Source organism: Idiotropiscis lumnitzeri, chromosome 6 (assembly GCF_059441095.1).
Source record: "Idiotropiscis lumnitzeri isolate Australia: NSW breed Sydney's pygmy pipehorse chromosome 6, RoL_Ilum_1.0, whole genome shotgun sequence".
Classification (NCBI taxonomy): domain Eukaryota; kingdom Metazoa; phylum Chordata; class Actinopteri; order Syngnathiformes; family Syngnathidae; genus Idiotropiscis; species Idiotropiscis lumnitzeri.
This window is the reverse complement of record NC_142396.1, coordinates 13,463,175-13,476,260: the sequence shown is the minus strand read 5'-3', so window position 1 is coordinate 13,476,260 and position 13,086 is coordinate 13,463,175. Positions and strand designations below refer to the sequence as shown.

Below are 13,086 nucleotides of genomic sequence, written 5' to 3'. Positions count from 1 at the left end.
TGAAAAGATCAAAACAATCACTACAAACAACACCCAATTGTTTATTTTTGTGACATACATTAAATATCTCAGTGTATCCATAAAAGTGACGTGCAAGATAGTGGCTATTGTGATCCACTATTAGTGAATCAATTAGAATAAAGCTACAATAGTATCTTAATTCCAAAATCACATCCAAACTGTATAATATTTAAGAATGAGGAGTATAATGTGTATAAAATACTTGGCAAGTAGATTAGGTGCATCTGATGTAAATGCATGTTTACTTTACAATCAAACAAATTTGATTGTCTCTAATTGCAACTATCCAACAAAAGGCTTTACAGAACAGACACTATTTATCTGGAAACCACCCCCCCCCAAAAAAAAATGGAGGCATAAAATAATACAAAACGGAACAGATGAGCAGCAAATACAAGACTTTCACATGACAACATTCAGATCAACCAAGTGAACAACTAATTTAACTACGCAGTGGTCAACAGTCACCAATTAAGTTAAAACACATAAGTGACCTCAAGACAACTCAACACTAATCCACATTTGACAGATATTTATGTTATGTTGTCCTACAAAAGTTAAGGGAATTGTTTGAAAATCAATACATAGATAATTAAAATCCCGCATGCATGTGATAGAAAAAGTCAACTTTTAAAAGGTATTGATTTAAGTATACGTGTCTTTCTTTGATATAATAATATGCCTGTTTTGTTCACATTTAGAATAATAAGGGCAAGTGTGCAAACTTGTGTATGGGTGCGTTATTTGTTAGCAGCAGGATTTTTTCTTCTCCGATGAGCTGACCAACTCGACAGTCTTCTCTTTTTCTCTGTCCTCTTGCTCTTTCAGGGTTCTGAGAGACACAATGGGATGAAACCCAACATGTCATAAATTCTTTAGTAGGTTGCGGACGTGATTGATGCAAAACTGGTTTAGTAGTTACAATCTTTTGTTCCATTACAGCATGAATTGAATGGAGTACAATATAATATTTTTTTTAATAATTAATAATTTAATAATTTTTTAAGTACTGTATTTTCACAACCATAAGGGGCACTTAAAAGTCTTTCATTTTCTCTCTAAATGTTGTGTGACTTCGATGAGCGCTCCGCTTGACTGACTGGGAGCGCCGGGCGACTTACGCCATAAATTATGAATGGCTTGTGGATGCTTGGGCTAACGTGCTTGCACTGTTGCTCGAGCTTTCAGAAAAGCCAGCATCATCATTTCTGAGTAGCCACACGGCAACGAGACTCACTTAGACAAAGACAGGAGGGGATCTGCCATATTAAATACTTGAATAAAAAGCAACAAAACTCACTTTTGCTGCTGCTGCCTTTTTAAATACATGCTAGCATGAATGCTAGCATGCGTTTTAGTGTGCATGCATGCTACCGTAGGTTTTAAGATAGCGTATGTTTTACCATGCCGGTGCCTAATGATACGAACCTTGTTAATACAGAAATACCACCCATAACTGAGAAAGCATCTTTTAATACATTGCACCTTATGGTCGTGAAAATACGGTAGTTACTGAATAGAACTTCTCCAGTAAATGTAAATGACGATGATGTGTAAACTATTTACGGTTGAAGGAAAAAGTTGAAGGAAAAACTCATTTAGACAAAATATTGTTTCAGCCAATTACAAAATGACACTAAAATCAGAACTTTCATCCCCTCTTAAAAAAAAAAAAGAAAAATCAATGAGAATTTGACGCTTTGAAGCATTTATCAGGACCTAGAAAAGAAACCATCAAATGATCTCTGCAGCAAAAATCACACCTCGTTTCATTGCAAGGGTTTTTTTCTGGTTGTTTTTTTTTTTTTGCAGTAAAGGCAAAGCACTGTTACTTACCTAGCCAGGTGAAGCATGGCCTCCATCACATTATACCCTGAGCACGCACTGCACTCAAAGAAAGTCATCTGACAGTCCTTAAAAAGACACAAATCATGCTTTTCCAAATGGGACACAGGAGAATTTTATTATTTTGCTGGAAAGAAAAGACATACCTTTGCTAGCCTCATGCCCGCTGCTTTATGCACTTGTCTGGCAATTTCTAAGTCAGTTTTGTTTCCCAACAACATTAAAGTAATATCTTCGCCTGAGCCCTCCTATGAACAAGAGAGCGGGAATGTCGACAGACAATAAGGAGGAAATATACATGTAGTGAAAATGGACAAACTAAGTTTTACCTTCACACTTGTCAGCCATTGTCTAACGGCGGTGAAGCTCTGCTCAGCTGTTATGTCATACATCACAATCACACCGTCAGCTTTGCGGAAAAACTGCTTGGTGATGCTTCGATACCTGAAATGAGAGGAGACAGCAAATTTAAACAGTAGAGGGTGATTTGAAAGAGAGAAAGAAAGAAAAAAAGCTCGAAGTAGTATAACTGAAAGCAGCCCTAAAACACCAAATGACAAGCCTTGGTTTTGGTTAAAAATAGATGTTTCTTTGGTTTAAAAGCAAAGTAGAATTTCAAAGTCAAAACCTCTGTCACCATAAAACATGAAAAGAAGAAAATCCAATTATGTGACAAAGAGTGTGATGACCTTTCCTGTCCTGCTGTATCCCAGACCTGCAGCGCCACCTGGCTGTTGTCCACCATTATTGTCTTCACACTGTAGTCGATACCTGCAAATAAAGACATTTCCATAAACACATGACCTATACACAAACTATGAACATTCTCTTCATAACCATGCATCCATTTTTCATCCACTTTCTACGCTGCATATTCTCATGAGGGTCGAGGGGGGAAGTGGAGACCATTCCATTGATAGGCGGAGGACACCCTAGACTGGTCACCAGTCAATCACAGGGAACAGGGAGACAAACAACCCTTCACGCCAATGGACAATTTGGAGTAGTAATTCCCAAATGTTGTACTTGTACCATCAATGGTATGGAGGCTCCCTCCAGTGGTACACAAATGAATCACCTACTTAACACAACTGTACATTACAGCGGCTTACAACAATATGAAATAAACTCTTTAGGAGCAAAAACTCAACCTAATTTTTAATGAACACTACTGTAGAATTTTTTGTGGGAGTGCTTGGTGTAAAAAGTTTGAGAGTCACTGATTTACAGTCTTCATTTTATCTGTAAATATGTTTTGCAGGATGGGAAGAAAATCAAAGTATCAGGAGAAAAGAGAGAATTCACCATACCAAACGTGCTCTCCACATTTCATTACCAAATAGCAATCGATTGAATTGTTTCTTAATAAAAATATTTAAAAAATACATATATTTATATATATATATATACATATATATATATATATATATAATATTACTATAATTAATTTATAAATTATATATTTAATTTTTATGTACACATTAAAAAAAAAGAAAAGAAATACCAACAAACTATGTTACTACATAGTATAATACATATACAAAATCCTTCATATTTTACAACCATATTAGATTATGTCCTACACAGCTTGCCAATTATAATATTTATGGGCTGACGGCGCTCAGCGATTCATACCAACAGTGGCGGAAGTGTCGTTGTTGAAACAGTCATCACAAAAGCGTCGAAGGAGGGAGGTCTTTCCGACATTGGAGTTCCCCACCAGAACAATTTTAAACAGACGGTCAGGAAGTGACGGAATGCTTTCCTCCTACAGATACAAAAAAATCAAATCAAATGAAGGAGTGGCGTTGCGGACTCCTCACTGAAAAACGGGAGGAAATAGCACAAAGATGCTGAGAATCTTACATGTATGCTGGTCTCCTTGCCAACGGGTTGACCCCTTGGAGACATGGGAGCTTCTCCGTCTTCCTGTGACAGTAGCAGCTGAGCAGGGTAAATATTGCTCATCACTAAGTCTATATTCTCTTCATGTGATGACACTTCCTCGCCTTCCATAAACGGCTGTAGAGAGATTTGAGTCTGACCGCCATTTTGGAGCAAATGTGGGAGGTGGTCCTCCTCGATAGAGATGATCCTCTGCAGGTAACCTCTGGTCATCTCTGGACCACACGGGTGGCTTGACACTTTGGCTGCATTCTGCCTTACATCTTCTTTGTCCTCCTCACTGCAAATACGTTTTAATGACAAGCACATGATATATTACTGTTTACTGTATATTTTGTTCTTGACAAAATATCCTTCTAAAAATTACATGTAACAGATCTCACTAATGAACCACAAATGTGTCATCCTGCTTGCCGACAGACACTTACTTTATTCATTCCAGCAAAAGTCCAACAACCTTGAATGGTTATGCGTCGAACAATTGCCTTGATAGTTAATAAAGGTTCATAATAGTAACTTTTTTCAAGAAGGAACATTTACCTTTTTTTTAATTACAGCAACACTAAGTCTGGTGTTATGGAAAAGACCTGCATTTGACTTTGGAGGTTCCTCTGCATATACTTGAAGATGATTTTACCTTTTGGGGGCGTAAGTGTGTCCTCCAGCATTATTCAAGGGCTTTGGCTGTAATCCTGTGTTATTACATTTTTGGGGTCTCTGTAATGCCAAACAAATGAGAAATCATGTTCATTATTTTTCCCGTTATCTGTTGAATTTTGAGAGACATGCCGTAAAGAAACATGTTAGACAACAATCGATGAAGTGTTTTTTATGCACGTCACAAACCTGAATGAAAATGTCTTTTTCATCCCGTAAGTGTTTGTTGACTTCCCTGAAAGAAAGATAATACTGAAGACAGTTGAATATTTCCAAGAATACTGCACATTCGCAATCCGTGATAAAAAAAAAAAGCTTACAACTCGCAAAAACATTTGTTGGGGATAAACACATCAGTGGAATAAAAGTTTGAGAAGAAACGTTTTGGCTTTTTAGAGGTGATGAACACACTGGCAAATATTCACACCTCATCAGGTCCAGTTGTTTGAGAAGGCTTGCTCGCTCACGCTGCAGTCCCTCCGTCAGTCTGTAGATTTCCCTATCACAAACATCACATGCATTACAAACATCACCGTCATGTTGTCTGTTTAGTGCAAGTGCAAAAAGCAGGACGCCTTGTTCCTCACATCTCCTTCTCCTCATTGAGTCGTGCGGACTGCTCGTGGAGCAGACTCAGATGCTCCTGTGCCAAGAGCAGCTCTTGACTAGTGTGATCCAGTTCCTTCGCTAGTTCATCGTTTGTCTTCTTCAGCTTCATGTTCTCCACCTTAGTCACGTGTTGCTCACTGTGAAGCTCCTGACACTGATCTTCTAACTGTAAACGGGGCAGTGGTGGCAAAACAATCACATTATAGTTGGGATGTGCCTCACGGGGAATCAATTAATTCATTTAATAACTGTCTCGGGAATTGCATTTGGGTTTTTCAAATTAAAGCCATTGGTTAATTTCAGGACATGTGAAAAATTGTGTAAAATAAATTGTGCACACTTCTATTCCTCACTCACCCTCCTCTGCTTGCGAAAGAGCTGCTGTAACTCTTTCTCCTTGGTGGTCAGCTGTCTTTCAAGGTCTTGACTGCGAGATACAAACCTCTTAGAGTCCTTCAGAGACAAGCGACAAAGTTACAATTGCAAAGTTCAATGACGACAGATTAATGCAACCTACTGTTGTGCATACACATTTTCTTTACCTGCAGCACAATTCGTTCTCTTTCATTCTTTATTTGCTGCTCCATTTCCTCGTAAAGGCGATGGATCTCATCATCATGCGTAGCTGCTTTTCTGTAGGACACACATAGCGAGTACTGCCCTTTTTGCATCATTAATAAAAGTGAGTTAAAACGATTTTTACAATGTTTTTTTATGCTGCATTTATTTTTACTGTTGCTTTTGCGAGGACTTAAGAATACGTCATGATTTTCACAGGATTTAGCTGTACAGCCGAGGACATTTTTTTTTTTTAGCTAATAAACATAATTATGTGTGTTGTGTAATAAAAGAATAAACTCAATATAATCCACAGGAATAAGATAGCCCCTGACCGTTTCAGAGCGCTCTCCATCTCCCTTTTTTCCTGGTTAGCCACAATTATCTGGGATGTTACCCTCGCCAGGAAGTCCTCAAAATTGGATAAAAGATGTGGTTCGTCACGCCGTAGTTGGGCCCACAAGCCGTGTACTTCTGCGGGACTAATCACACACAGGGTTACATGTAAATGAGAAGCACCATCACTGGTGGACAAATTGACATGACTTATGTATGACATGGAGAAAACTAAGCGTTAATCAAATGCAATCATTTCGCTGAAGCAACTGATCAATTACAGTGAATTCAAATTCCAAATCCTATGTATGTGTAATAGGAAAGTGGCGAATAAACAAAGACAGGACACGAATAAGTGAAACAATAAAACATCCCTCTGAAGCATAAAGTTCAGTGACATATCTGCAAGACTGCCTTCTTCTTTCTTGTTATCGTAGTAAAGGTCAGATGTCTGGTCAGGATCAATAAAGGTTGCTGCAGCCGAAAAGGATGTGATTTGAAATGTCAGGTCTCATATCTATGACTTCAGATCTGGTGGGCAAAATGTGCATCACCTGGCATCACCTCCTTTATGAATTTGTTTTTGAGTTGCCTGTGAAAACTCAGTTGATTGTCGTGTTCGTCCAATTTGGACGACAGTACGGTATATATATAAGATAGTCAAAGCCCAAACAGACAACTGAAGTCATCGCCACAGATAAGAACAACATTTAAAAGAGAAACTGCAACTCTAGATAGATTTAAAGTAGAATCTCGTTTTAGTAAGATTTTCCCAAAGTGAGTACGGCAAGTCTCGAAACTAGTCCCGTTCGTAATGTAAAGTTGAAAAATATTGAAATCGCTGCGGTTTCAACATAGAGATCTCTCTTGTGGACTTCCAAATTGCCAAATCTAAAATGCACAATGAATAATAAAACGTACAAAAACTGCAAGTGAACTTGGGTTCACAAAACAAGCCTTTGGGAATCATTGACATAGAACAGATTATATTTTTGATCGACGCAACAGTCAGGACAAAGGAATTTGAAAGGGACCAAGTGACTCACGCAATACTCACTCTTCAAAGACATTGTTGGCTCCCAGGCTCTCCATCAACATGGAAAAATACTTCTCCTCTTCATCCTCCGGGGTTGCCGAGCTCTCTTCCCATCGGCTGTGGTGGAAGACCTCTGGAGGCTTTGTACAGTGGGGTTTATCTCCCATGCTGTCCTTTAAAGAAATTTTCCTGCCATACAAAAAATCACCTAGAAAACAGTCATGATACAAAACATAAGGCACATGCGTACAAATCAGTGTTGTCGTCCATAAAAACTTAGACGTGAACATACTAAAGCCGGAGGAGAACTCATCAAGGGTAAGAAATCCATTGTTGTCAGAATCAAGGGTGTGAAACACTTTCTCCAACTCGTCCGCACTGAGCGGCAGCTCGCCAAGCAGCCTCTGTTATACATGACAACACAAGCAGCTGTTATTGGCACGGACACAGCCTCAAGGACAATACAGCAATGTAGCTATAACAACTGTTCCTTAAGAGCCGCAACAGCCTTTGTGCAGCAATAATACACAACAACAATTGGAACAATAATATTAATTGATTGATGGAAAAATCCTACATGGCACTGAAGGGCACCCAGTAGATGCTTATTTTATCCATTTTAAACACAGCAATGCTTATAATGTGCGACTTAACTTCACAGTAGTTACAGTACATCCACATGTACGGGAGCAACCTCACACCGTGAACCATCTGGAACATTCCCAGTCGAGCTACGGTGTGGTTCTCAATGATTGACCAGAACAGCTGACCAGTAAGAATACAAACCCATTTCATTTCAAGCACTTTCAGAGATCCTAACTTTTCCAACACTTTACAACTGTGGCGATTATATACGCTAATTATTGCGGCACTTCACATTAAAATAGACAAATGGTATTAATCTGATCAAAAGGGAAATTATATAACATGGAAAAGATTAAATAGTTCATAACATTTTATTTCGATTAAATAAAAGAAAAAGAACTGATCTTGATATACCATCATCATAAATAATTTTTGTAATTAATATTAAAATGACGATTGATGAAGTTACTAAAAAAGAAAAAACAAAAAAAAAACTAAGTAAACCATATAAGATCCATCCAACTATTTTCTACACCTTATTTAATTCACAGCTGGACCCTTCTCATGACTGGGTGAGAGGCAAAGTACACCCTGGACTGGTCGCCAGTCACGGGCCCGTACATCAAATAACCACCCCCGCTCCCATTCAGGCCAATAGGAAATTTAGAGTATCCAATTAACCTAATATGCATAAAGTGGGAGGAAGTGAGAGCACCTGGAGAAAATGATGAGAAACTCCACAAAGGAGGGCGTGAGTAGTTAAAATAATAATAATTAAGTGACTGTTCGAATAGTACCGCAAAGCGGAGCCTATTTGACATGGGAGGAACTCTCAACTAAGGTCAATTTTAATTACGTTCATGCAAACAACTCATGACAGTAACTCCAGTAGCATTTAGAGAAGAAGAAAAAAACAGCCACACCTCCACAGACTGTGTGGTATTAGGATATTTACACTGCGGCAACTGTTGACAGAGCCCAGCCATTCAATCCAGGGTTGGGAATAAGGTAAAGTGTGTTAACTACGTCACAGAATTGGTCTCCTGAAAGCAACAGCATAACAAATACACGGTGATATTCTAACTAACAGCACCAAGTGGTGCTCTAAAGCCTCATTAGAACAGGCGCTGACATCAAAGCTCCACTCTGTGTATTTGTGTCCATGAGTGCTTCGTCAATGAATTGGCAACATCTGAAGGCCAAGTAAATCTGCACAATGATGTGAGTGGAGAGCGCGGATCACAAAGCATCCAGTTTTTTTCTCTCTACTCTGTATTTGCCACCTTCCTCTTTGACTCTTTGTTTAGCAGCTTTGAATAAAGCGCACGTGGTCTCTTCATCTCAAATTCTGAATTACTGATGAGGGAACAGATTGTCCTTGTATTGCACAATCAGATGAAATGAATCATGCCAAAAGGGGACAGAACGTTGAAAATTTATTTAGATGTGGAAAAAGTCTGATTTCTAAATATGAATTTCAAAGTTTTCAAATGTAACACTGCTACCACAAACTAATTGAAATGATCACCTCACCTGCATGTCACGTTGAGTGATGAAGCCCTTTTTCTCGGTGTCACAGACCTGGAAGAACTCGTGCGTTTTCTCCAGGACCGTGTTTTGACCAACATGCCCACTCTCCCGCTTTGGCCACTCACTCTCCTGTTGGAGGGACTCCTCATTGCTTCTGTGTTCTTCGTCCCATCCGTGCACTCGCTGCGCCATCCTGGACCCAGCAGCAGCGGTGTTGGTGAGGGCAGAGGAGACAGTTAACGCCGCCATGGAAGATCCGCTGGAAGTAGATTGCTGTGATGAGAGCACCTCAGTTGGACTTCATATGAGCCAGGTGTGCAGGAGACGGATCTCAGAAGAAGTCACGCTTCCAGGCTAAACAGCGTCAGACGCTATCAGCGATGTAATGCATCATCTCTTAGCAACCGCCTCATTAATTTGACACTGACAGCTAGAAATGAGACAGAAAGAAATTTGTGATCAAGAGTACGGTAGGTTCAACAAATTGGTTCAATAAAATGAAGTTGCGTGCGAGCTTTGACAATGTGTTTACAGTCATTCTTCATGTGTTAATTTTTTTTTTTAGTAATATTGACTGTTGATGGTTTTTTTTTTAACTCACCAACAAAAAGGTTCTGATAATATAAATTTGAATTGTCCAAATGAGAGTTACTGCAAACATCAACTAAATTAGTATTCTTCTGCGTAAAGTTGGTACCTTAAAATAAATGATTTCAGGTAAAAAATTAACCTAAAGCGAAATTGTCTGCTATAAATGAATCAGTCAAAATATAAATATCTAAATGGTAAATGCAAAAGCTGAAATTCTACACTTGAAATTCATCTTGTTTTATTCCAAATCCATTGTCATCCGGCTGACATGCCGGTCAGTCCGCCTGAGGACGGCTTAAAACTGGCGGGTCAAAAGACAAAATATGGACCAACATTTTCAGGCCATTGATTAAAAACATTGAAGGGACCCCTGCCATGAGCTTTCCAGCGACGACAGTCAGCCATCCTCTGGACGTCCTAATACTGAATCAAAACACTGCACACAAAAAATTCCGCTTTGTTGTCGAATTACATGCTCCACTAGGAAGGTCTACAGTTAACTTAGCATTAAATGTGGATTTTGGTGGGCGTGGCTAAGGCTCGCCTGATTTTACATGCTTCAGTGTACAAAATGAGCTATTCTGGCCAATGCTCGCCTGTTCCATGTGCTTGTTTAGTCTTTCATAGTCTTACTTGTACACAAAGAATCGCGCAATGAGAGACCACACACCAATGCCGATAACAGCTCGAGATCATGAAATACGTTTGCAAAGAAGCATATCATTTCTCTCATCATCTCATCAAATACTGAAGCCTGACTTACTTGGACAGGGTTACTTTCTTTTTCAGAGGGAGTTGCTATTGATCCCAGGATAAGTGAAATGAGCTAATTCACATTTGGGAAAAGCGGTCATATTTTTAAAAAAAAAATGAAAATATAAAATAAAATATAAGTGCACTAGTTTGGAAGACTGCCTGTGTGGTCAACTTGATCAGTGAGTTTATAAACATCGCCTCACGAGATGCAAGCACATTCATACATGCCAACAATTAATAGACCTCTACAAAGTAAAATACAAAAATGCGGCCTTTACAACTGATATGGATGCTATCGGTGGTATTGCCTTAACATTGTATAAATTAGATATTAGAAATATTAGAAATGGCATCAGTCTTATGCAGAACACAACTGCAAACTACAACCACAAATTAATATTAAACATACATATATCAGCATCTCAAATATTCATGTAAGCAAGCATTTTATTAAGTGGGCAAATGTGATTTTTTTTAATGGTATATTTGGTTACTGTTGCCATTTATTCACAATAAGTGTCAATCTGATCCACATTAACAAGCCACTAAAATAAAAATACATTCTGCAACTTCTTGTGAGCACAAGCACTCACAAAACACAGACGCAAAGCCACCACACACAACTGAACAACCTTGAGTCTAAAAGAGGAAACCAGAAGAGGAAGTGAACGCTTTCTTCTTCACTAGACCACATTGTTTCATCTCTAACAGGGTATTCTATTGTCCGGAAGAAAGGTTTTATTGTTACGAAGGCTCTCAAGGTGTTGACACATTGCGAGAGGCTACCGATACGCAAACACTTGATGTGCCAAAATCCATTTACTGAATTAGATTAACACTTTGTGGATTATTTAACTATCGAATGAAATGCTTGCCACAATTTTAAGAAATGTGATAAGAGGGAGACGAAAATGTAATTCAGCATAATGTATCTTAACTCAGCAACGTAAGATCATAGAATAATTGATTAACACTCAAATGACACAAACTTGGCATAACTATATAGACACATTTTTCTATAGCATAGGAGAAACACATAATTAAAAACTAGCTCAACAGTTCACTTCTTGAAGGCTCATGTTTGTCATGGAACAGCTGTCAGATAATGGTTGCTTAGTCAAATATGTTCAGAACACAGGCAGTGTGCTCCAAGCACCATGAATCAACTCCATGCACATTTTATTAGAATACTTCATGTTAATCCTTTCTAAATTGCTGTTTGTGTTTATTGTCCCAAAATATCACAGTATTTTGCAAGACTGTTCATTGGTGACATCATTAGTCTGTGGCTGCAAGGGGACCACAAACAAGAGCATATTTGTCATAGCAGTATTAATAAAATAGATTGGGATTTGTTTTGTGAGTTTTATTCATTATTGTTGATGGCATTTCAACTACCCTGTCAGTAGATATTGCACGTTTTACAGAATTATTCTGGGACATTTTAATAAAATATCAGCATGCTTCCATATTAAAAACGGAAAATAAAGAGGAACAGACGCTTTAGATATTTCTTTTATTGATGAGGGATGACCTGAACCGTCGCCACGTGACTAATTAAAAAGTGGAGAAAAACTTGAGCAAATAAAGCGCGGTTAGTTTCACGATTTCACCATTGGTTAGAACGCACTTCCTAGAACAGCTGAAGGTCTCTTGACATTGCATGCAGTCGTGTGCACATATGCGTTTATGTTAATGCTAGCTAAAATATCTATCTACGTTACCTCGTAACACGTTAATTTACCTCAAATTCAGAGTGTTGAAGACAATAAAAAAATCAAAAGACGTACAAACCAGAGCAACGGAAGCACTCAGCTCTCGATGGATTAATTCCTTGACTGGTTGGTATGAACCTGTTGCGTTTGAGGGAGATAGGTGCGAAAAAAAAAGTGTGACAACTGCATGAGTGGTGGAATTTGACTGACAGCACGCCGGATGGGCAAACATAAGGGGCGGGGCTGTTATCATGGGTTACTATAGCAACGCTAACACCCGAGTTCCTGGTCTAGTTTGTCCCCACAAAAATACTATTGCAATACAATAAAATACATTTTTGGAAGGGACAAAGCGTTTTTTTAAATTTAGGTATCAATTGTTTATGCAAAAAAAGAAAAAAAAAAGAAAAAAAAAATCTCTTAAAAGAAGCGATTAATCATACTGTATCAGAGACTTTCATTTCACCGGCAATTGTTACTAATTCGAATACCGGGCTTCAACCAATATTTTAATATATATATATAATCTGATCTTTTTTTGGCACAGTCAGAAAGGCTCATTGCATCATTTTAATTCACGCTTGCATGTGCCCTTTCAGTTAAGAAGACTGCAGTTTCCGGATTGGGGTAGTACCCGGTCAGATCCAACAGATGGCAGTGTTTAACTCTATTAAGTCTTTGTCAAAGTTTTGAAGCGCAATCAATGTCTTGGCGTAATAATAATGAATAAATAAATGTGTGATTATATACATACATATATATATATATATATATATATATATATATATATATATATATATATATAAAGAGAGAGAGAACGAGAGAGAGAAAGAGAGAGATACGCGTGATTGTCAATTGTAATACCAATAATTAACAGGAGAGTCCAGTGTCGTACTTATTTTAAACATAAACTTGTTTAAATGTAAGATATTTTGTTTGTCA

At 38.2% G+C, this 13,086-nt stretch overlaps 1 protein-coding gene across 2 annotated transcripts; it reads right to left on the bottom strand.

The window, feature by feature from the left end:
- Positions 1-21: 21 nt before the first annotated feature.
- On the bottom strand, positions 22-12,363 carry cracr2aa (calcium release activated channel regulator 2Aa). Of its 2 annotated transcripts, XM_088298499.1 has the most exons (19): positions 12,224-12,363; positions 9,371-9,512; positions 9,086-9,275; positions 7,260-7,371; positions 6,989-7,175; positions 5,931-6,077; positions 5,580-5,670; positions 5,395-5,490; positions 5,016-5,203; positions 4,856-4,927; positions 4,618-4,663; positions 4,409-4,488; positions 3,733-4,051; positions 3,502-3,634; positions 2,556-2,637; positions 2,196-2,310; positions 2,013-2,114; positions 1,858-1,934; positions 22-853 (listed from the first exon to the last, which is right to left on the bottom strand). In XM_088298499.1, exons 3-19 carry the CDS (start codon positions 9,272-9,274, stop codon positions 769-771), a joined length of 2,121 nt encoding a protein of 706 aa, XP_088154625.1. In that variant the 5' UTR covers position 9,275; positions 9,371-9,512; positions 12,224-12,363; the 3' UTR covers positions 22-768. The 2 variants fall into 2 exon arrangements, with proteins under 2 accessions (XP_088154625.1, XP_088154624.1); XM_088298498.1 differs by having other exon boundaries at positions 9,086-9,512.
- Positions 12,364-13,086: the final 723 nt, after the last annotated feature.

Excerpts from the sequence above, each read along its gene's own strand:
- cracr2aa (XM_088298498.1), bottom strand. The coding sequence starts at position 9,331 with ATGGCGGCGTTAACTGTCTCCTCTGCCCTCACCAACACCGCTGCTGCT. Across the intron at positions 6,078-6,988 it reads GCCAACAATGTCTTTGAAGA|TCCCGCAGAAGTACACGGCT; the intron begins GTGAGTATTGCG and ends GTGTGTGATTAG. Across the intron at positions 4,664-4,855 it reads AAACAACTGGACCTGATGAG|GGAAGTCAACAAACACTTAC; the intron begins GTGTGAATATTT and ends TCTTTCTTTCAG.